The sequence below is a fragment of the Eumetopias jubatus genome, unplaced genomic scaffold, assembly GCF_037043125.1.
Source record: "Eumetopias jubatus isolate StellerSeaLion01/CBP00866 unplaced genomic scaffold, mEumJub1_p1.0 scaffold_3, whole genome shotgun sequence".
Taxonomy (NCBI): Eukaryota; Metazoa; Chordata; class Mammalia; order Carnivora; family Otariidae; genus Eumetopias; species Eumetopias jubatus.
Window position 1 is genome coordinate 62,931,200 of NW_028274809.1, and position 24,088 is coordinate 62,955,287.

Sequence of the window (24,088 nt, forward strand, 5' to 3'; positions counted from 1 at the left end):
ACTGGTTATGCTGTTGTTACCAGCTTTCCACAGATAGCTGTGTACGCATCTGTGCTCACTGTGGCCTTGAATGGGCTGTGCACCCTCCTTGCCTCCCTCGAGACCAAGCAGGCTTGTCTTGGACTCTCCCTCCCTCCACTTGCATCTTGTTTCTTCTTCTCGGTCTTCTTGCTCTTCTGCTCTTTCCCTCCCCTCCCGCTTGCAATCTTACCTAGTGTTTCTCTGCTCCCCTTAGTTTATACCAGTCACACGATGCTTCCTCACCCTTCCTTCTCCGGGCCACCCACCACGGCTTACAAAACGGAGTTCCAGTCCTTCAGAGTCTTCTTCTCAGCAAAATAACCACGTCCAATCCACTCATGAAAGTATTCTACTTATCTCGGAACATTGTGATAAGGGACACATAATTAACATTCTGGAGTTCAAGGGGCGGGGGCTAGAAGCATGGGGCTGGTGGTGGTAGAGAGCGTTTTGGATGGGAAAGGCTTTCAATTTCCCTTACATCAATTAAGTAGGCAAAACCTAATTTTTTGAAAAATGTTTTATTTATTTATTCATGAGAGTCAGAGAGAGAGAGAGAGAGAGGCAGAGGCAGAGGGAGAAGCAGGCTCCCCGCCCAGCAGGGCACCCGATGCGGGACTCCATCTCAGGACCCTGGGATCATGACCTGAGCCGAAGGCAGACGCTCAACCATCTGAGCCACCCACGTGCCCCGCAAAACCTAAATTTTGAGCCCTTCTATGGGATAGGTCATCGCTGCCCTTCTTTTCAAAGAAGTCCTAAAAAGGGACCCTGGGACATTCCCAGTGTGGGTGGGACCCCCTCATTTATCAAAAGAAGCACGGTCTAAATGAGGCCAGTTTGGATTAGGTGAGGAATGAGACCAAGGAGATGTGTCCTTGAAAGCAGCCAATCTCGTAGCCTAGGGGCAGGCATTTCTTGTCAGCTGAGTCACACTGCCTTGGGATTAGCCAGCTCTATTTTCTGTTTCAACAATAAAAAGTCTTGCAAAACTGCTGGCATGTGAGACAGAGGTATCCAGAAGGTCTTGGCATCCCTTCCAGCAGCATAATGGGTCTTAGGGAAGAGACTTGTGAGCGCGTGGTCCATGCACTCTACCACCAGGGAGAGGTCCACGTTCACAAAGGAATTCGTGCCTTTCAGCTTGTCTAGACCTGTAGAAAGAGAAAAAAGTACACTTAACTCTTTGGAAGAAGGAGAAAAGGAGTGTGTGAGGGCAGGGTGTAAAGGGGAGGATGTGTGTGTGAAAATTTATTTTGAATTCACTGTTATAAATTGAGGCCCCTTGTGGTGGGTTTCTATCTATTCCTCAGAAAAGGATGCAGCAGTGCTTTCGTTAGACCACTGGCTCTCAAAGTTGAGTGGACAGCAGAATCTCCTAGAGGGCTTGTTAAAATCCAATTGCTGGGTTCCACCACCAGCTTCTGACTCAGTGGGTGTGAAGTGGGACTGAATAATTTGCATTTCTATCAAGTCTCCAGGTGATGCTGATGGTGCTGGTCCAGGGACCAGACTTTGAGAAGCACTACTTTAAAACAATGAGGGAAAGATATTTTATAAAGTATATGAGCCCCCCCCCAACCCAAGAAGTTACGGGTTTGATTCCAAATTTGTTTTGAGGGAATACTATATGTATAGGAAACATGGATGTGTTGTATGCATGTGCATGTGTGTGCATGTGCACCTACATACCATGTGCCTCTATAATTCGGTGAATAAAGAGGGAATCATCCCCAAAAGTCTTGACTCAGAAAGCTAAACATATCCTGGTGATCAGGCAGATGAAATGCTTGAGTAATGAGCTAGGATAGTTTTAAAGAGGCAGGTATTTTATCAGAAGATTGGTAATGGCTCGGAGCATTCCTACAGTGCTCTTAAAACATACCTGAGTTGTGTCTTCTCAAGAGAAAATCTATGATTTAAAATCTCCTTTTCAACTTCAGGCCCCAATAGCCACAAGTTGTTCAAAGAACTTTACTGAGATTACCTAACAAGTCTTAGTGGCTATTTTAAATTTTTATAACTATAGCCTGGGAAATGAAGAAAGGTGAGCTTAAATTCATGGTCTTCTTTGGAACTATGAGTCTGGCTGATGTTCAAGTCCTTGTTTAGAAAACTAATAAAAAAAAACAGTGCAAAATTGGGCTTAAAGACTTTTGGTACCTCTTAGAGGGGACACCTGAGCCAGGGGCCAAGTCAAAAATAATTTTGAGGTGGAAATTGATGACCTATTCATAGGCATTTAGAAAGTATCAATGTCAATATCAAACAGAGAAAGCTCTTTTAAATGAGGGATTTTTTTTTAAAAAGGTTGCGTTTATTTGCGAGATAGAGAGAGAGCACAAGCAGGGAAGAGAGGGAGAAGCAGGCTCCCCGCTAAGCGCGGAGCCCAGTGTGGGGCTCGATCTCAGGACTCTGGGATCATGGCTTGAGTCAAAGGCAGAGGCTTAGCCGACTGAGCCTCCTAGGCGCCCCTATTTCTGAACCTACTTAGAATCTTCAGAATTGGCCGGGCGCCTAGGTGGCTCAGTTGGTTAAGCAACTGCATTTGGCTCAGGTCATGATCCTGGAGTCCCAGGATCGAGTCTTGCATTGGGCTCCCTGCTCAGTGAGGAGCCTGCCTCTCCCTCTGACCCTCTCCCCCCTCATGTACTCTCTCTCATTCTCGCTGTCTCAAATAAATAAATCTTTTAAAAAAGTTAAAAAAAAATCTTCAGTTGGTAATGAGTGAGAAACCAGAGCGTTTATTTATTTATAAAAGATCTTATTTATTTATTTGACACAGAGAGAGACAGCAAGAGAGGGAACACAAGCAGGGGGAGTGGGAGAGGGAGAAGCAGGCTTCCCGCTGAGCAGAGAGCCTGACGTGGGGCTCGATCCCCGGACCCTGGGACCATGACCTGAGCCAAAGGCAGACGCTTAACGACTGAGCCTCCCAGGTGCTCAGATACAAGTGTATTTAACAGCAGTAGTTCTCAGCATATAGTGACATGATAGCACTGGGAGGTTTGTGAAACCAGACGTTCTCGTTGATACGTGCACGCAGGTGCGCATGTGCAGTGGGGTGGGGTGGCTGGGGGCTTCCGTCATCCTAAAAACCTCCCCAGGTGGACCTGACTTGGCTCTTGGCTCCAGCTCGAAAACTCCCAGCCTTGAACCTTGCCACAGTTGGCTCTCTCACCAAACCCACCGATGAAAAGGCAGGATCAGCGTTTCAAGGTTACAGTGACACAAAGTTAGGTGGGGCCCTGTTTGGCTTAAAGCCGGAGTTCAGTATGTGTTTGAGGAATCCCGACGAAGCTTTAAACAGGACCAGGAAGTTTGAGGTGGAGGCGGGGCCTGGTACAGGAAATTCCATCAGCTCCTTCAGGCCTCCTTCCCTTTAGAGCGTGGGGCCGAGAACAGATGGCCAAGTCAGGTGGTCTGGGTTCAAAACCCCCGCTTCCACTTACTAACTGTGAGGCACTGGGCAAGTTGCTTCTCTGTGCTTCTGTTTCTAGATAATCCAGCTAATATCTGCTTCAATAGGGTTTATTTGGGCATTTTAAATGAGACAGTCCACGTAAAGCCCTTAGAATGGTGACGAGTATATAGTAAATGTTCACTAAATGTTAGTCATCATACTCTATTATTTCTCCATCCCTGACTCAATCTGACTTACGCGGCTTTGCCTTCTGTCTCCGCCCCCCCGTGCATTCCTGCTCTGGAAAGTTTCCACCCAAATAATTCCTTCCTGGCCTTTAGGCCTTACTCAAACCTGACCTGTCTCATAAAGGCCACGTGACCAGCAATGCTTTCATCCAGTGCTGAATTCCTTGGGCAATTAGAGACTATACCGTCTAGCACCCCTTCTGGGCTGTTCGGTTCTGTCTAAGGAGTACAGGATCAATTTTCTTGCATGCTGCACAATCTCGTTGTTTTACAATCTCACTTGGTTACTTTTTCTCCTCAACTAGACTGTAAGCTGGTTAAGGGTCAGAGTCTGAGTCTTGATATTCCAAAAAGAGGAGGCTTGTGTAGAGGTGAAGACTTGGGGTCCAGTCCCGGCACAACCAGGAGGAGTTGTACCTCTGTGGGTAGAACATTCACCTTTCCAAGCTTCTGTTCACTACCCAATGGTTCTTTTGAGGAGTAAATGATAAGAATTCATAAGGTGCTTAGTATAGAACTTGGCACTTGGTAAATGCTCAGTAAATGTTTGAAGCAAGAGATGGCACTGGAATTAATAGGGATCTCTGATCCATATTTAATCTCCCTATTGGTATATTATTATGAAAACCTTATTTTTTCATTTATATTTGAGTCTCCTTCATGTTGCCTATGACAATGAACCCCAGAGGAACCCTGGGTCCACCTAGAGACTTACTTTTTTCAATGTAACCTTCTCCATACTGTTGTTTGATATCTGGAGATAGATGCTTCCAAATGGCGAGTTTTTTTTCAGTGGCTTTTATTGGATCTGATAATCCTGTTTTGAATAATCCTGGTTCAATACATGAAACATGCACACCAAAAGCTTTCATGTCCCGTCTGTGAAAAGAACACATTGATGATGTTTAATCCAGGTTTGTTTGGAGAATGTTTGCTATTTGGGTGATTATTTTCTAATGAATTTTTTCATGGGATCACAGAATCGGGTGGGTTGGGAAGCAGTATCTTGTTCTACACTCTGAGTTTGCAGTGAGGAAAGTTCAGGGTGGTGAAGGCTGGTTTAGTGGCAGAATGGGAAAGGGATCTGGGTAGACCCACTCCTAGTCTAGTGCTCCCCACTAAGCCATATACTCTCTCATTAAATTAACAGACAATCAGGTTAAGTACAGGTTTCTTCTCAGTATGCAAAATACCTTATGGGGAGATGGAGTAGTGATTGGCCTGGATGGACAAGTTTACCTCCATTTTAGGAATGTGAGGACATTGGGGCACAAGTAAGGACAGGCTGAGGGACACAGTGTGACAATCTCTGATGTGGCTCACCTGCTCCCTATGCTGCTCAGTGAGCTCTTTCATTATGTGGCCTCAGAAAACCAGAGGTCTACTGATTTACCGGGCAACAAGGTTTTAGGGGAATCATGATTCCGCGCCCCCCCCCCTTAAAAGCAAAACAAAGAATTGCAAACCATTATATGAATAATTATTTCCAAAATTTAATGTATATTTCCACCAAGGATCTATAAGGAAGTAATTACTCATTTTATACAAGCCTTTACCATATGACTTTTAAAGAACTCTACCAATGAACTTAAAATGTAATTTATCTTAGGTTCTGCTTTCTAGCAACATGCCTAGTGTTTAGTTTGCAGTGTACTTTACTAAAAATGCAAATTAGCTTGATCTTGGAAGATTTTGAAAAGTATGTTGCTTGCATTAAGATTATTAAAAAGTTATTTTCTAACTTAATTTACTTTACTCACCTATCTTCTGAGCTCCTTTGGGTTTTAGAAAGTAATTGGGAAGATTTGTCTCCACACCTACTAATGAAATAACATATAATCTAGGGACAAATGGCTTTAAGTCACCCAACTAAGTTTACCAGGTAAGTCAAACCAGTATGAAACCAGTATGCATGCTGGGCAAATACAGCTTTAAAGAGCCCCAGCCTTCTCCCAGTTCAACCATTGTCCCTAAACCCTCCTATATATAGAAATTCTGGAGCCACCACTAGAATGTGGCCTGCATGCAGAGTACCATTTCTAATACCACTTCCATGACTTAGAGAAAAACCAAACCAAACCAAACCATTCTTTATTGGGTAATTTCAGGCATGGTATAGCTGCATTGCAAATATACAAGCCCTTCAGTTGGAATCCCTTTTTTTTTTTAAAGATTTTTATTTATTTATTGAGAGAGAGAATGGTAGAGAGAGAGCATGAGATGGAGGAAGGTCAGAGGGAGAAGCAGACTCCCTGCTGAGCAGGGAGCCCGATGTAGGACTTGATTCCGGGACCCCAGGATCATGACCTGAGCTGAAGGCAGTCGCTTAACCAACTGAGCCACCCAGGCACCCTGGAATCCCTTTTTAAAAGTGGTTATTATTAGTCTCCAAGAGAGTGGGAAGAAACCCTGTCTCTCTCTTTCCTCCCATCATGTGGCTCCATATCCAGCACACATGTGGGAAGTAGTTGGCAGAATGGGGTAACTTCCGGCTGGATGGCAGTCTCAGGAAACAAGAGAGAACTGGAAAGATCACAGAGAGGGGAGCTCAGGAAAGTGACCCCATAACATTGTTTATGCACTGCACATGTGCATGTGTGGATCTGACTTAGAGAAGCAAACTCTGGGACAACCATCATCCATATCCCAGACTGGCTACTGTGTAGTACATCTGCAGAACAGATCTGAATAGCACAGCAAAGTCTTTAAAAATCAAACAAACACTGAAATCTTGAAGTACAAAATGATGGTTTAGCAGCTGTGACCTGAACACAACCTCATCCATTGTCTGCTAAAACAAAAAAATATGGGGCTCAGTCAGTTAAGCATCTGCCTTCAGCTCAGGCCATGATCTCAGGGTCCTGGGATCGAGCCCCATATTGGGCTCCCTGCTAAGCCCTTCCCTGTGCCCCTCCCTCCCATCCCATTGCTCTTTCTCTCTCTCAGATAAATAAATAACATCTTTTTAAAAAATAAAATAAAACAAAAATATCAACCTTTTCCATAGGACTTAAATAAGATCCATAGTCTCAAGTCATTCCAAATCTTTAGCATAAAAAGAACTGGCACATTCCAAATGTTCAGCATAAAAAGAACTGGAAAATCTCAACTCACATAGGGAAAGACAATGGCAAATGCTAATGCCAAAGGGGCACAGATGTTGCAATTATCAAAGGCTTTAATGCAGCTATTGTAAAAATGCTCCAAATACAAAGGAAAATACTCTTGAAGTGAATGGAAAGTTAGAATGCTTCCCAGAAAAAAGAAAAGACAAAGAACCAAATGAGAATTTTACACTTGAAAAATACAATAACCAAAATAAAATATTTATTGGTTGGACTCAATAGCACAGTGATGGAGGAAAGTTAGTGAATTTGAAGGTAGATCATTAGAAATTATCCAATCTGTATAGCAGAGAGAAAAATGAGAAAGTGAACAGAACCTTAGGGATCTGTGGGACAAAACCAAAGGCCTAACACTTGTGTTATAGAGTCTCAGAAAGAGAAGAGAAAGAATGGATTGCAGAAAAAATGTTTGAAGAAACAATAGCTGAAAACTCATCTAATTTGGCAAAAGACATAAACCTACAGATTCAGGAAGGCCAGTGAATCTCAAATGGTATACATCCAGAGAAATCCATGCCTGGGGGCACTGAGTTGGGGCCTTTGTTTACTAAATATGTCCTTTGTTTTTGGGCTCTGTGGTTCTCTGATAACACAGCAAAAAGTTGTGGTCAGTGCTTTCTTGTGGGAGCAAAATCTTCACCTCTGATTAGTAAATTCCTGCTCTAAGTTTTTTTGGAAGTGGAAGCATCAGAGGAAAACTGTCTTCCTTGTCCTTGGTGCGGGGGTGGGAATGGGAAGGTTATCATCCATTTAGCTGTAGTGTCTGAAATGTATGGAAATTTGGGTCCAGAACTTGCAGCAAAAGGGGAAAAAGAGCTGTGTAGCTGAGTCATTATTTTGTGATAATTACATTTGCTTTACCAGATAATTTTCTACTGACGGTTGACCGTTACACCAATGGAGAGATCTACCCTGATTTAGGCTTTCTCTATGAGTCCCTAACTATTTAACAAACTGACCTGTTGAATATAAATTCACCATCACTGTCAGCATTGTGCATTAATGCAAAAAGTAAAAAAAAGACTTGGATAGACTTAGGTTCAAATCTCACTTCTACCACTTACCAGCTGGGTGACCTTGGGCGCGTTACTTAATCTCTTTGTTTCAGTGGTATTGCCTACAAATTGGGAATAATTTAAAGCACTAAATAGAGTGTCTAATACATAATGAACATTCAGTAAATTTTAGCAGCTATTATTTCCTAATATGTCAATATTTGCTTTACCTTAAGCTGTCATTGAAGCCTTCTACTGCATATTTGGATGGAGTATAGCCCCCTCCACTAAATGCAAGGCGACCTCCAATGCTGGAGACATTGATAATCCTTCCTCGAGCTTTTTTAACCAAGGGAAGCAAATTTAGAGTCACACTGATGAGTCCAAACAAGTTCACTTCAATAGGTTCTCTGTAGTCCTCCACTGTCAGCCAGTCGGTGGGAGCCAACACGCCGAGAATGCCGGCATTGTTGATCAGACCCCAGAGACCTAGAACAGAGCAGAAAGAAAGGAGGTGTGATAGAAGATGGCACTTATATGGGCATCCTCGATGGAAATACAGCCCCTGCTTTACACAACTGCACTTTCCTCCTTCTAACCACATTCCTGCTTTGAAATGCTTTACAGTTTTGGGAAGTAACTACTCCCCGAGAGGGTAGGAGGCTAAATTGAAATAGTTGAAGCTCTGTTACTGGAAGCCAATCTCATAGTAACTCTATTTCTGGTTCTGAATGTAAAATACTGACATTGTCTGAATGAGCCTTTTGCTTTTTCATCTCAGATGCAGAGTAAATTGCTCTATTTTTCCCACTAGCTAGATCGCAAAGCCAGAGATTATTTATTTATAAACTGCTTTTTACAAAAAGCAATATCAATCTACTTCACATCTATTTTTGGTAGTCATCAATTGTTTTATTTTATGATGGAAAACATTTAATATTGTTAAAATTGTTTGGAATTCAAGCATTAAAAATTGTCTGGAGCATTATTAAACCATTGCTTTTGAGGTTCGGAGTCTCAACTATATGATGAAGATGTGCTAGAGAAAAATTACATACATTTGTTTTTTTCTTTTTTGGACTCTAATGTCTTCTTTAGTGATAATATTTCAAACTTCATTCAAACCAATAAAAATCCTCTAGTTTGGAATGCTGTCATCTTAGCAGAAGCTGGAGGAAGAATGAGGTCCAATGGCTTACTACTCTACCACGATGATCCAAGATAACTTTACTCAGATTCTCAGGCTATTTTCTACCTTTTCCATAGAAAATATGTGAGTTCTGGAATGATTTTGTATTGAGAAGTGGGTCCCAGGTATCCACATGGCAATTTGGGGATTGCTTGCATGATTTCCTGTAGCTTTTATCCCTAAGTTCCTTTGCTGTGAAGGTGGCTAAAGTAGAATTTCATGAGAGAAGGGCAGGAAAAGTCAATACCTCCAACTCAGTTCTAAATTCACTCACTGGGACTTATGACTGAGGATAATGTGGGCAGTGTCTCTCAGGCAAACAGCGAGCTTGCAACTTGAAACTACTGAGGGCTCTATCCTAACTAAGATTTTTCCAATATTCTCCAGTACCATAGCTGGTATTTAGGAGACATTTTCTTGAAAGGCCATTTAAGATCCAAACACATTTTATTCAGCTGTAGCTACTTCACAACACCCCCTCCATTCTTCCCACCCCCACATCACTCACCTTTTTCCCCAACTTGATTTTTCACCCACTGGGCCGTCCTCTTGACATTCTCTGGGTCAGTTACATCCAGAAGCACGGTGTGAAGTCTTTCTGAGGTTTCTGCTTTTAAAGCTATTGATTCTGATTCAGTCAGACAGGCAGCAATTACATGAAATCCTTTTTTATCAAAAGTTCTGGCTGCCAAATTTCCAAAGCCCGTGTCACACCCAGTTATGAAAATGTATTTATCAGTGATGTCTGCAATCTTTAGTTGTCTTTTATAATTCCATAGAAAACCACAAAGGATTAGGAGGGCTAACACCCAAAAGAACATTTTTCCCCCCTGTATATGATAGGGACTCTCCTCTCTTGAACAATAAAAGAAGATGGTGACCTGAGAGTTCAAAATTAGAAAGAAAATTTAAATTAGTACCGTCAAGGTGCTATAACCCAACATTGATGAACTTCAGATATTTTAATGCATTCAAATGAATAAATAGTTAAAAAAATAACTATTATTTGGCTAGGAAGATAGCCATTTAAGTGATAAACCATTCCTCTAAAATAAAGCAAAAACTAACCAAACCATAGCCAGAGAAAGTAAACAGGAGAGAGGTGCCATGGCAAAGCTGACACAAGTCATTGGGTTGACGTGACAGTAATCTCATGTCTGAATTCATCTATCTGAAACATAGACTGTCACGGTAAAGTCTTATCTCTTGCTACTTCATGAAATTCAAGAGTAGAATAGGCAAATCTATTAGAAAATGTTCAATTCCAATTGATTGATTAGATTCTTCATTATTTTTATACTGTCAGGCAAAGTAGTTGCCACTATGAAAATATTTCCAAGTTGGTTTCCATTTTCTTATTTTCAGTGGGCTATTGTCATCCTTCAGCCCAACTCTGAGACCATCCCAGCTCCATGCTGAGAGTATGCAAGGGCGCATCCACCAGGGAGTTCGTGGAGAAAGGGTGGGATGAATGGGAAGTGACTGAGGGATGATGGCCGAAGGCACAGCATCCCACAGAGAATCAAGAAGCCTCAGATTCTATTCTCTTTGGACACTAGCTTTCTGTGAGAAAAAGAAACACATGACATAGAACAAAGGAAAGCAAATTCTTTCTGGAAAATCATGAGGCGTTGACCATAAGTGCAGCAGAATGACCTGGAAAACTAATTAGTCCAGGCTAGAGGTGGCCTACGGCCTAAAATCAAACAGATAGAAGGTTTCCTTTCTCCTTTCCTCAGAAGACTACCACTTGCATTTTCCCTAAGCATGTATTACCTTTTTATCTTTTTCTAAACAACAAAAAAAATTATTTCATGTAGGCTGACTATACCAATTTAGAAATACCACAGTTGTTTTGGATTAAAAACAAATGTTAAAGAAAGAATACTATATTAATTTTATAGTTCTTTTTTTTTTAAAGTGGGCTTGATCTCATGACCTTGAGATCAAGACCTGAGCCAGATGCTTAACCAACCTAGCCACCCAGGTGCCCCTATTAACTTTATAGTCTTGGCCATTTAAATGCATATGCCATCTTAAAAGTTATACTAATTATTATACAATGTTTGGCTGCAAAATAACAGTTGTGAATGAATCAAGCTATTGTATTATTGAAAACAAGTGTGATACTAATTTGGAAGTGTAATATCAAAAGTATCACAGGGTGAGATTTCAGACTATTTTGGGATATAAAATCCCATATATTACAGTATCATTTACAAAGACAGCCAATACTATCATTTTATCGTGGGTACCGATCGCCTGGGAAGAGCAAGCTATCCCATAGTAGGAAGTGAACAAGAACCAGAGGGCATTTGACTGCTTGCCTCATCCTAGCTCTGTCATAGGCAACCCAAAGGAAGGAGATCATTAGGTCCCACCCCACATCGGAACAGCTCTGGGTCTGTGGCTCTCTCTGACTTTGGAAGCAAGAGGTGCTTTGCTTTGTTCGCAGAGAACATCACCTGTGGGAAAGATCTTACTTCTTTCCCTTTTGACTCAGAAAGTTTCCTTGCTTTGCTCTATGTTCACACATATCTCTGCCCTTCATCTAGATTCACCCTTAGAATCAAGAGGGGCCTTGAGTGCTTCATAGAGGACAATGGATAAGCCCTGGAGTTGAAGTTCAGACCTCACGGATGCTTCTGGAATCATGACTGTTCATGAACACTATGTTCAAAGTACTTTCAAGGCCAAGCAATTTTATAAACTTTGGGCTTTTTTTTTTTTTACAGGTATTTCCTGGTTTTTCATTTGAGCCATTAAAAAAATTGTTCATTTTTTTTCTGCTTGTAAAAGTAACTTATGCTCATGGTAAAAATAATTTGGAAAATACAGAAAAAATTAAAGAATGAAGTAATGATTATCACATTTGACTCTTAATATTTTTGGTACATATTTTCTTCCAGGTTTTTTTCCTGTATATGTATTTCTTTCCCTAATAAGGAATATAAACATACACACAGAATTATACACATACACTCATGTGCACACATACATAAAACTTTGTTTCTACTGCTTTATAAGGAACAGATTATTTCAGACAAAAAAAATCACTCAATGTAATATATCTTCTTCACTGCTCAAGGAAATTTTGGGCTCTGCTTTCATCTTTCTTCCTGGCAAAAGATCTTTGGCTAAAGGAAGAAGAGGTAAGAGAACTGTCCATTGATAAAACTAAGTCCAAGGTAAATATTAAAATACAGTAGGCTTGAGCAAACTGGTTGATCCTTTTCTTATAGCTGTGCCTGTTCCTAAAGCAGTCAAGTTTGTAGATGATCATGGCTTAATAATTTGGCACAGTTTTCCAAATCTTTCTTGTGTAGGAGTTATTGATTTGTGGCAAATTAATGTCCATGTAGTAGAATTTTCCCTTCTCAAATATATAAATATGTTAAAAAGTGTATAATTTTAAGGTGAGGTGTTGGTGTAACTACCTCTTGGGAAATTTCATGTGTAGACATTTTAAGGAAATTTCATATTTATAAATTCAACTAGTATAGTGTTTTGTTCAAGTCTAGCCTCAATAAATTGAATAATTGAATAACTAAATGTTGAATCGTTTTCTAAGTGGATTCTGTAGCCTTCATTGCAATCCAAATCTCATGGAGTTATGTGAAGAAGCCAAATGCTCTTGGGGTTTAATGTGTCTTGGATCAGAGAGTAGAAACTTTCTACGTCATCATGTTTTGCTTGGGGCAAGCAGAAGGGGAGAATAGTGAAAGAATGGTTCGCATTTGTGAGGCATTCTACACTGCACTTTTACATATAGATCTCATTTGATTCTCCCAACAGCCTTTTGAGTTAGGGCACATTATTTGCCTCATTTTATAGAAGACTTAATATGCCAACTAATAAATGTAAAAGAAATGATGGAGTTAGAAAAATCACCATTTGGCAATTGTAATAGTAACAATTACATCAGGCAAGAATGATCAATGGATGCTAACACTAGTAGGTGAAATTCTGATAAGAAACAATAATTATAGAATCTCAAAAAAAACTCCCCATAAGATATGTACTAATGAAAAAGAGAGCAATAATAATTTCACAGTGGAGAAATCTGACAGATACCACTTTAATCAAGTGATACAAATTAACACTGCTAGTTGTGGGACAAACCAACATCATGTGCCTCCTGGTGTGTTGCACTGGGAAAGACACAGCAGCACTTTCGTGCATAAATGGAAGCTAATCCTGCATGAAGACATATCCCCCAATTCTGCACAATATATGGCCTATACTCTTTAAAAATGTCAAAGTCATGAAGGAAAAGAAAGATTGAAGATTGCTCCAGATAAATGGAGAATAAAGAGATGTGATAACTCAATGCAATATGTGATACTGGACCGGAAAACTATTTTTTTCTTTTGCCAGAAAGAACATTATTTGCTCAACTAGTGAAATTTGAGTAAGATTTATTGATCTGATAAATAATATTGCATTCTCAAGAAATATTAATTTCTCAATTTTTATAATTTACTATGATTATGTAGATAGTGTCCTGCTTTTAGGAAATATTTATTTAGGAAGTATTTAAAGATTAAGTAGCACCAAGTCTTCAACTTACTCTGAAAGTTAAAAAAATAGTAAGAATATTTAAACATGTAAACATATTAAGGAAGCAGTTTAAGTGTCCATTGATAGATGAATGGATAAGGAAACTGTGTTTGCCAAACCACAAACAGGTGGTTGCTGGGGGGGATGGGTGAAATAGGTGAAGGGGATTAAGAGAGACAAACTTCCATTTATGAAATAAATAAATCCCAGGGATAAAAATAGAGCATAGGAAACATAGTCAATAATAACGCAATAACTTGTATGGAGATAGGTGGTGAGCATTTTGTAATGTATATAAATGTCAAGTTACTACCTTGTACACCTGAAATTAACATACTATTGTATACTAACGAAACTTCAATTAAAAATAAAACAACAACAGCAACAAAACCCCCACATACATATGGATATAAAGAGAGAATGACAATGCAAATGTGGTAAATGTTAATATTTGGAGATTCTGGGTTGTATTATTCTTTCAACTTTTCCATAAGTTTGAAATTATTTCAAAATGAAAAAGTAAAAATTTGGCAAGGGAAAATAAAGAATTTTATTTTAAAGTAAAGTGTTTTTTTTAATCACATATGGATTTCTTTTCTTTTTCTTTTTTTTTTAGATTTTATTTATTTACTTGACAGAGAGAGACGCAGAGAGAGAGGGAACACAAGCAGGGGGAGTGGGAGAGGGAGAAGCAGGCTTCCCGCTGAGCAGGGAGCCCGATGCGGGGCTCGATCCCAGGACCCTGGGATCATGACCCCAGCTGAAGGCAGACGCCTAACGACTGAGCCACCCAGGTGCCCCACAATTTTTTTTTTCTAAGAAAAGGCTTCATTAGATCCAGAGGGGTTTCATGCACGAAATAAGAACTCCAGCACTTCAAGATCTAGTGATCTTGGACTTCTACTCTTTGGTAAGTTCACCTTCACAACCACTAGAGAAAAGCAAAAACTCAAACCAAAACAGTCAGAATCCCTCCTCTCTCCTCATGCTCTCCATTTCCCCCCTCACTTCCTCTTTCAATAGCCAAACTCATTTTTCCTTGGTGACAGGCAACAGAAAGAAGCTTTTTAGTTGTTAAGGAGGGGCTCGCATTAAAATGTGTAATCACAGACCTGTACCTCTGAAAGAAATAATACATTATATGTTAAAAAAAAAAAAGAAGATAGTAGGAAGGGAAAAATGAAGGGGAGGAAATTGGAGGGAGAGATGAAACATGAGAGACAATGGACTCTGAGAAACAAACTGAGGGTTCTAGAGGGGAGGGGTTCGGGGGATGGGTCAGCCTGGTGATGGGTATTAAAGAGGGCACGTTCTGCGTGGAGCACAGGGTGTTATACGCAAACAATGAATCATGGAACACTGCATCAAAAACTAATGATGTAATGTATGGTGATTAACATAACATAATAAAATAAAATAAAAATGTGTTATCTTCATTAGGTAACCCTCTGGGCTGAGAGTCATTTCAGATGCTGGTGTCCCAGCCTACAGTCTGAATCCAGGAGGCTACCAACTCTGACCTAGAGTTTTATATAGTCTGTTCTTACCCCAAATATTATTGTCCAAAAAATACTGGTTCTTCAATTCCTAAGGTTCACATTCCTCTAGGTCACTGGATTGAGTCAGTCACAAACCAATACATACATACCTTTTACCTCTATTTTAGCCAAGATTCCATGCGTTGTCATGTTTCCTTGCAGCAGCCCTTGGTTAGAGTCATTGGTAATACGACCTGTACACAGAAGCTGATTGATGGCCGATTGGTTCATCGACCACTGAGAAGTAAATGAATGACTGTAACTACTATGGCCACCTCAACCATATTCCGCCAGCCTGGCCAACTCCACATGGCTCCTTTGTCCCCATAATTAAGAGACTGGTGGCACTGACCTTAGTTGCTTGGGCTGTTTGCTTATCTGCTTTGTCTTCCAGTTTATCTCACAACAAAGTGCTTAGCAGGGGTACACACAACTTGGCTCAAGGCCAGAGCCCCTCATCTGTAACAGTCTTCTCAGGACCCAGTGGCGGTGAGCCTGTGGGCTCATCAAAGCTGAGGGCAGAGGAAGGGAAAGCAGATCAGCAGGCCCCCGCCCCCCAACCACAGTGCATGAGGACTGGTGCCATTCTACGTATGCCTCCTCTGAACTGGGCCTGCAGAGGTTTCCTGAGCCAAAATAAACACTAGCCACTTCACTAGTAAAAATAAATGTGGGAAGGGAGGACTGACGCCACACACACACACACACACACGCACACACACGCGCGCGCGCACACACGCACGCACGCACGCACACACACACACACACACACGACAGCAGGGCAGGGGTTAGGAGCCCAGGTCTCAGAATCAGGCAGGTAGAGGTCCAGTTCCAGCTCCTTGATCATCAGAGGTCTTTGAGCAAATTATTTATATTTTCTTAGCCTCCATTTTCCTAGCTGCAAAATGGAAAAAATAACTTCTCTGTTGGAGAGTGTCTAGTAAAGTAGAGTGACCAATGCCTGCTGCCCAGGAAGAACCTTATCATTATGGTGAGATCAGTCACAGTCACTTGTGGGGGGCCTGCCCTATGTATTGCTTATCTCTCAGCATGGGTTCCTCACCTGTGGTACTTTTTGCTATTTGGGGTGAAATAAGTATTTGTTGTGGGGTCTGTCCTGTGTATTGCAGGATATTTAGCAGCTCCCCCGGCCTCTACCCCTGAGATGCCAGGAGCACCCCCTCCCCTGTTGTGACAACAAAAAATGTCTCCAGACATTGCCAGATGTCCCCTGGGGGACAAAACTGCTCCCAGGTGAGAACCACTAGTTTAGAGCTTCTTTGTGTTGGGGGTCCAGAACTTCAAAGTATCAGAACTACTTTTCTAGGGCGCCTGGGTGGCTCAGTTGGTTAAGCGACTGCCTTCGGCTCAGGTCATGATCCTGGAGTCCCGGGATCGAGTCCCACATCGGACTCCCTGTTCAGCGGGGAGTCTGCTTCTCCCTCTGACCCTCTTCCCTCTCGTGCTCTCTATCTCTCATTCTCTCTCTCTCAAATAAATAAATAAAATCTTAGAAAAAAAAAGAACTACTCTTCTAGAAACTCAGTCATTAGTTCTTTGGTAGTGCCACATTGATGAGAGTTCATGTATTTATTTTTTATGGCCTTACCAGAAAAGTTTTATTACTTATAAATATTACTCATAGGCTGTTACTATAAGCATTAGTTTCTATGATTTTAAAAAAGTGCCTTTTCTGGGACGCCTGCGTGGCTCAGTCAGTTAAGCTCAGGTCATGATCCCAGGGTCCTGGGATCAAGTCCCGCCCGCATCAGGCTCCCTGCTCAGCGGGAAGCCTGCTTCTCTCTCTGCCTGCCCCTCCCCCTGCTTGTGCTCTCTCTCGCTCTCTCTCTCTTTGACAAATAAATAAAATCTTTAGAAATAAATATAAATTTAAAAAGTGCCTTTTTGTCATCAGGAGGAGAGGAGGCAGTGAACAAAGCCAAATTTAGAAATTACCAAGTTAGCACTCACAGCATTTGTGAGGCCTAAATTCTGGCTAACAGTTTTCAGTTAGGGCCACTACATCTTCCTCTGGAGAAGCCCTTCTGGTGGGTTGCCAGTTGATTCTATAGAATTCAGAATATGCCCCTAGAAAAACCATGGTACTTGGGATTCCCAGTTCACCAAGTCGGGAAGGCATAGTAGTAACTGCTAAGGTTTATTGAGTGCTTGCTGTATTCTCGGCCCTCTACTACAACCTATAAATCTTTCTCATTTAAACCTTACAGTGGGGCGCCTGGGTGGCTCAGTTGGTTGAGCGACTGCCTTAGGCTCAGGTCATGATCCCAGGGTCCTGGGATTGCGTCTCACATCAGGATCCCTGCTCAGCAGGGAGTCTGCTTCTCTCTCTGCCCCTTCCCCCACTCATTCTCTCAATCGCTCTCTCTCTCTAATAAATAAAATAAAAAATAAAAAAAGAAGCCTTACAGTAAAATTATCTCCATTTTATAGAGAAAGAAACAAATTCACAAATGCAGGCTAATTGTCTCAAGATAGAATCATAGGGCTGTTTTGAAGACTGATACCCGGGCCACTCAGATTTGGCTGTTCTTCCTTTCCTCCTCTGCTCCACAGCCAGCTGGATTCCCACTCAACCCTGGGAGTCGGGGCTATACGTACACTTCTCTACAACCGCCAGTATCTGCGTGATCCTTGGCATTAGGTGAACAAATGCTGTCGAAGGAAAGAAGGAAGAGAAGAAGGCAAAGGTTTCAACTCTAAGCCCAGGGTTCCGGTGATAACTGGATTAGTCTTTGAGTCCTCTGAATCATCAGACAAAAGGATAATAATAGCGATATAATATTCACGCTTCCAATTTAGAGAATTTTAAGAATTTCTGAAAAGTGTTCGAGGAATATTTATCTCATTTAATTGTCAAAATATTTCTGTGAGCTAAGTAGAGTAGGTATCATACAGAAAGTCATTAGCCAGAGAGTGACTAGCACTAAAATTCTGATCTCTGAACTCCCAAACTGCGTAGAAGGAGAAGGAAGAACTGCAAAGAAATTCATGCATTATCCCTTAGTAGGAGGAATGAGCATACTTTATCAAAAGTCTTGATCATGCCACAAAGATTCAAAAGGAACCGAGAAAGGAGAACGAATTGTCTCTTTCATTTGCCATGCAAACTGCTTCAGTGTAAGCTCCTGTTTGCAGCCGGAGGAAACTCATTGCAACTCGATTGCCGTCCTTTCTCACTTCTGCTTTTTTTTAACTTGCTATATCTGGGTGTCTTTCCCCAGCAAAAAATAAAAATTAAGATCCTTCAATTTCACTTCTTATTCATGTTCCTTTGCCCTTTAAAAATAAATGACAGTTAACAAACAAACAAAAAGAACTGAGAATAATGTCTCAATGTTGTGGTGAGCCCTACTTTTCATAAGAAATACAGAATTCTTTCTAAATACTTCCTCCCACACGACTTGATTTTATTTCTACATAATTCCATGAGGGGCTTTGTTTTAGAAAGCAATACTAAAACTAGTCAATCACACTGATTGATAGCAATTTGTAGAATTTTTATTTACTTTCAACTTGTAATCACAGCCCAAGTTGAATCAACAACTAAGTAGTTTCTTAAAAAAAAAACATCAGATAGAGAGCATTTAGCAGGAGCTTTCTCAAATATTTTCCTTTTGAAGTTCTCTTGCACAGCTTTCTTAATATCGATGGCATTCTGGACATGTATGTCCTCAGTACATTTAAATTTTGTTAACCTAGCTAAGTTATACTGAATTCCTTTTTATTTTGACCTTTTTCTTGAAGTAGGAAGTTCTGTTTTTTTAACCCAAGTGAGCTCTCACAGATTTCTGCTGCACCTCTAAGAAAAATAAATAATTTGACCTAATGACACAAACTAATTCATACGATGAATAAATTACATTTCTGTGGAAAAAAAGTGTTCAAGTTGGGCACCCAGAAATCTGAGGAAATTTTTTTCAACAGAGCCAAGGGATCCTATATGAAATATGCTTACATGGAGCAACAAATGCTTCTCTGAGGGTCTGATTAAAATAATAGTAATAGTAGTAATAATTATGACGCTGCTGATGATACAACTGAGGTGGTCTTCGTCATCATGGAAACAGTAAGTTCTCTCACTCGATGGAATAAAGAAGCTCCTCCACCAGTTACATTCCCTTGAACTCTGCTTCCTCCTGGACGGAGGGAGCGTGTGGTACCGAGTGTACTTTGTGTGGTGGGACCAGTGAGGCCTGGAGCAGTGCATGTATCCGCTGCAGAGTCATTCATTCAGAAAGTCTCCTAGAAGAGGTAGGGCAGCCACTCCTAATGGAGGGAAGGCCTGATGGACTTACATTTGGCATTTTTAGTTCTAAGGATAAAAGTATCTCTGATTTTCTTTTGCCTTCTCTCAAAACTTTTAAATTATAATTCACCATAATATCCATAATTATTAATTAATGAATTATTCCCCATTCCCCCGAGGGTGATGACTTTGCCACTAGGCTTCCCCACGGTATTGGCAGGTTAAGAATTATTGTTAAAGCCATGTTCGCTTTACTTAAGAGATGATATATTGTATATGATTATAGCTTGTTATTACAAGGCTTCAAAGAAAGCTTAGATGGGTTCCCGGCTGGCTCAGTCGGAAGAGCACGTGACTCTTTTTTTTTTTTAAGATTTTTATTTATTTATTTGTCAGAGAGAGAGAGAGAGAGAGAGAGCACAAGCAGGGGGAGCAGTAGAGGGAGAGGGAGAAGCAGGCTCCTCACTGAGCGAGGAGCCCAATGTGGGACTCGATCCCAGGACTCTGGGATCATGACCTGAGCCAAAGGCAGACGCCTAACAACTGAGCCACCCAAGCGTTCCAGAGAGCACGCGACTCTTGATCTTGGCGTCATGAATTCAAGCCCCACGTTGGGTATAGAGATTACTTTAAAAAAGAAAAGCGACTTAAAAAAACAAAGAAAACAGAATATGGAGACAGTGTTATGTGTAGATGCAGAAAGTGTGTTCAAAACGTCAGTGTATATCTTTTGCACACAATTATCTTTGAGCAGAAGGAAAGGTCTGAGGTTTTAGTCTGTACCTTAAGAAAGTAACATTTGGTATAAGGGTTTTACGACCAATTCCCTCTTTCCTCATTTGAAATGTATGAGAGAATGATTTTTTTTTCTTGTATTTAAGCATTGGGATTTGTTCTAAAAATTGGACACACTTTTCAAATCTCAAAAACACAATACAAAAATGATAAGACATTTAAATTTCATTTTATGCAGCATCTAGCCAAGGATATTCTTAGAGCATCTAACATATGCCAAAGGATTCTAAGATAAATAAAGCATAATCATTACCCTTGAGCTAGTAGTGTAGGGGGACATTTCAGAGCTATTTGAACAACACAAGTTTATTTTTAATTTAAAAATATATTTTATTTAAACTTTTTCCGCAACCGCTAAACATCAACCCATTGAGGGAGCACACCACACCATCATTTAAATCATAAAGCCTTTAATAGGGGCTGCCAGGATTAAGCGGCAGTGAAGCTACTAAGCTACCCATTGTATTTTGGGAGTCAAAGTGGAAACAGACTTGGACTTGGAGGAAAGCCCAATGTCTCCTTGGTAAAATGCCAACCACAGGGTCATAAAATGAAGAGTAAATATCTGAAGCAGGTTTATTGCTGTCGTCTTAGTATCCAGGAATCCAGTGTGCACTGTGAGGAAGTTTCCTGATTCCTTCTGACCTAGAAGTCATTTTCCTCACTCACTTTAATGTGCCTGTGTGCATTCGCCTCAAGAAATGTCTGATAACACTGGCAAAGCGGGTAGACAAACAGATCAGACCTATAGTTAGCTGGTGCCACATCTTTGGTTCCAGTAAGAGACTCAGCTAAGATTCCTACTCTTTTTGGAGCCCCTTCCCCATCCAGTTTCCAGTTAATTGTAAGATTTATAGATGGTGTCAAATAGGCACAGAGAGAATAACTAGATATAAATTTGGTTGTAACTCTAGGGTGCAAAGATCATTCAAAGAGAGACCTGGGGGGAGTTCCAGGAAGGACCCGGGTGACACTGGGGTCACTTTTATGGTAAGATGGACTCAGTGTCCATCACAGCCTTCTAACATCATCATCATCATCATTATTATTACTACTCTTATTACTTTATAGCATGAAAAACAACTTGATTAATTCTGTAAGAGTGAGGAAAATCAAAGGCAGTTTGAAGACTGACATGAGAAACGGAGGGATAAATGACAGAATTCAGTCACTGGTTACCTTACTGGAGATGAACTGGAGTGGAGAAGCTGTTGGGGACCGGCTGGGTGGAGGGCGGTTCTGCCCGCTGTGCTGAGGAAGGAAGGATTGAGCCACCTGACTTACACCGATCCTCTGGAGGTGGAGATTCCCCGGGCTTCCGTCTAGCTCTGAGTCCATCTATGTGTGAGGAGCCCTCGCATTCCCTCCTCACTCTGAGTCACTCTTGTGTGACACTGGCTGATGATTAAATCTCTCTTCAGTGGATGAAGGAAGCCCAACAGCTGTGGGTCATGTGTTTTCGAAGGAATTGGTAGTACCTTCAGTAAATTAAATTTAACAACTTTCAGGAGGGACTTAAAAAGGATTAATAACATTCCTTTAACTCTGAGTTCACTCTCTTGACCAAATGCAGCAGTTGAAATAATGCAACATGGAAGCGTTGTGTAAACTGCCCTGTGTGTTGTTTTAATCAATTAATTTTGAATTATGATTACTGTTCATAGTCTCTAGGTTTTTTTTTTTTTCCTCTTCCTGTTAACACGTCTGTACTGATTTAGTACTCCTTCCCTGCTAAGAGAGTAGGTAGGGAACACCAATCTTTGAGGATTCTTTTACTCTCATTTTTTTTTTTTAACATTGATGAGCAAGGAGATGAATACGATTTAATGCAATGAGGTTCTGTACTTATTTATGAGTTTTAATTTGTGTTTGGAGGTATGACAAGGAGATCTTACCGAAGCAGTCTCTGGAATGGAGATCACTGAAAATGGGAGAGGATGCTCCTTCCCTGCCCAGAGCTGGTCTGTTTCGGAGCTTATCACAATTGACCTGCCATATCCTGGGGCCACGGTGGAAAACACTGAGGTTGCAGGTGAGGAGGAGAAAGAGACAGTGCTAATATGTACCCCCTTCCCCTAGGCTACCACTTCCCCCTTAAGCACACAGCCAGGTACAAACTCCACAGATTGCTTACTTTCAGTTTCCCTATATGTCAATTTATTGCTATATGTCTCAGATTTCCCAGGCTTTTGTCTTCCCTCTTTGAAAATGCAATTTATTATGGTTTAGCTGGGATGAGCAAATGAATGACTATATACATCTAGGTAGAGTTTAGACACTGCTTTCATCCTGTAAATTAAATGGGGATCTTTTTTTCCCCCAAAGAACAAAAAACCAAGACTGAAGTTTACAGAGGTACGGATGTAGGGTGCCAAAAATATGCCAAATGTACTTCTTCCCCTTTATATTCCGCAAGTCAAAGTAAGGCTTAGATAGAAAAACCTCTTAGAGAAGTAATGCATTGACTCAGATCCACATGAAGAAAAGTATAAATGATTAATATCAGACCCTTCCTGTGAACAAGTTATTGTCACTGAGAGATGGAGAGAGCCATAGGCACCTGGGTGGTCATGGAGGAGAGAAGGGAAAGGAACAAAGAAAAGGCTATAACATTAGATCGTTTCTCCCCTTATCAGATGGTCCCATATAGAGGTTCAGTTAACGGAATCATTTGTCAGCAGTGTCTTATCTGGACTACATTCAAATTCACATCTTCAGAGCTAAATTTCCTTTCATTCTATTCCTTAACAAAGCAACTTATGAAGGGCTACTTGTTTAGAACTCTCCCTTCATTCGATTTCTGGTCATCAAAGGTGACAAAAAATACAGAACCAAATTGCCATTCTATTATTTCCTGGTTCTTTTTTAAAACAGAAGATTACACTGTGGAAACTGTAGAAAATGAAACACTAAGCATATGGCTGTCCTTTTTCTTTTAAATCTCTATGTCGTGAACAGACATTTCTGCAAAGAAGACATCCAAATGGCCAACAGACGTGTGAAAAAGTGCTCAACAACACTCGGCATCAGGGAAATACAAATCAAAACCTCAATGAGATACCACCTCGCACCAGTCAGAATGGCTAAAATTAGCAAGTCAGGAAACGACAGATTTTGGTGAGGATGCGGAGAAAGGGGAACCCTCTTACACTGTTGGTGGGAAAGCAAACTGGTGCGGCCACTCTGGAAAACAGTAGGGAGGTTCCTCGAAAAGTTAAAAATAGAGCTACCTTACGACCCAACAATTGCACTACTGGGTATTTACCCCAAACATACAAATGTAATCTGAAGGGGCACCCGCACCCCAATGTTTATAGCAGCAATGTCCATAATAACCAAACTATGGAAAGAGCCCAGATGTCCATCGACAGATGAATGGATAAAGAAGATGTGATATATATATATGCAATGGAATATTATGCAGCCACCCAAAAATGAAATCTTGCCATTTGCAACGATGTGGATGGAACCAAAGGTTATTATGCTAATGAAATAAGTCAATCAGAGAAAGACAATTATCATATGATCTCGCTCATATGTGGAGTTTGAGAAACAAGGCAGAAGACCATAGGGGAAGAGAGGAAAAAAATGAAACAAGATGAAACCCGAGAGGGAGACAAACCATAAGAGACTCTTAATCTCAGGAAACAAACTGAGGGTTGCTGGAGTGGTGGGGGGTGGGAGGGATGGGGTGGCTGGGTGATGGACATTGGGGAGGGTATGTGCTATGGTGAGCGCCATGAATTGTGTAAGACTGTTGAATCACAGACCTGTACCCCTGAAACAAATAATATATGTTAATAATAATAATAAAAAAATCTCTATGTCGCTCATATTTCCCCCAATCTCTGCCCAAGGGTGCTTTCTCCATCTTTTCCAGACACCAAAGCACAAAGAGCACATCCAGATTCAAGGCTGTCTCAGGCGACATGTCTCGGGCTTCTTGC

General features: G+C 40.9%; 1 protein-coding gene across 4 annotated transcripts; it reads right to left on the reverse strand.

Moving 5' to 3' along the window:
- Window positions 1-545: 545 nt before the first annotated feature.
- Window positions 546-21,524, reverse strand: DHRS9 (dehydrogenase/reductase 9). 4 transcript variants are annotated; one of them, XM_088021648.1, is made up of 6 exons: window positions 21,321-21,409; window positions 17,699-17,752; window positions 9,490-9,862; window positions 8,023-8,281; window positions 4,388-4,551; window positions 546-1,175 (listed from the first exon to the last, which is right to left on the reverse strand). In XM_088021648.1, exons 3-6 carry the CDS (start codon window positions 9,800-9,802, stop codon window positions 952-954), a joined length of 960 nt encoding a protein of 319 aa, XP_087877774.1. In that variant the 5' UTR covers window positions 9,803-9,862; window positions 17,699-17,752; window positions 21,321-21,409; the 3' UTR covers window positions 546-951. The 4 variants fall into 4 exon arrangements, with proteins under 4 accessions (XP_087877774.1, XP_087877775.1, XP_027980761.1 ...); XM_088021649.1 differs by lacking the exon at window positions 21,321-21,409 and adding an exon at window positions 15,432-15,591 and having other exon boundaries at window positions 17,699-17,734; XM_028124960.2 differs by lacking the exon at window positions 17,699-17,752 and having other exon boundaries at window positions 21,321-21,524.
- Window positions 21,525-24,088: the final 2,564 nt, after the last annotated feature.

Coding starts and splice junctions, on each gene's coding strand:
- DHRS9 (XM_028124960.2), bottom strand. CDS start 21,479: ATGGACTCAGAGCTAGACGGAAGCCCGGGGAATCTCCACCTCCAGAGG. Junction 8,282..9,489: donor AAATCAAGTTGGGGAAAAAG/GTGAGTGATGTG, acceptor GCTCTGTTCTAG/GTCTCTGGGGTCTGATCAAC. Junction 1,176..4,387: donor AGAAGGTTACATTGAAAAAA/GTAAGTCTCTAG, acceptor CTCTTTCTACAG/GTCTAGACAAGCTGAAAGGC.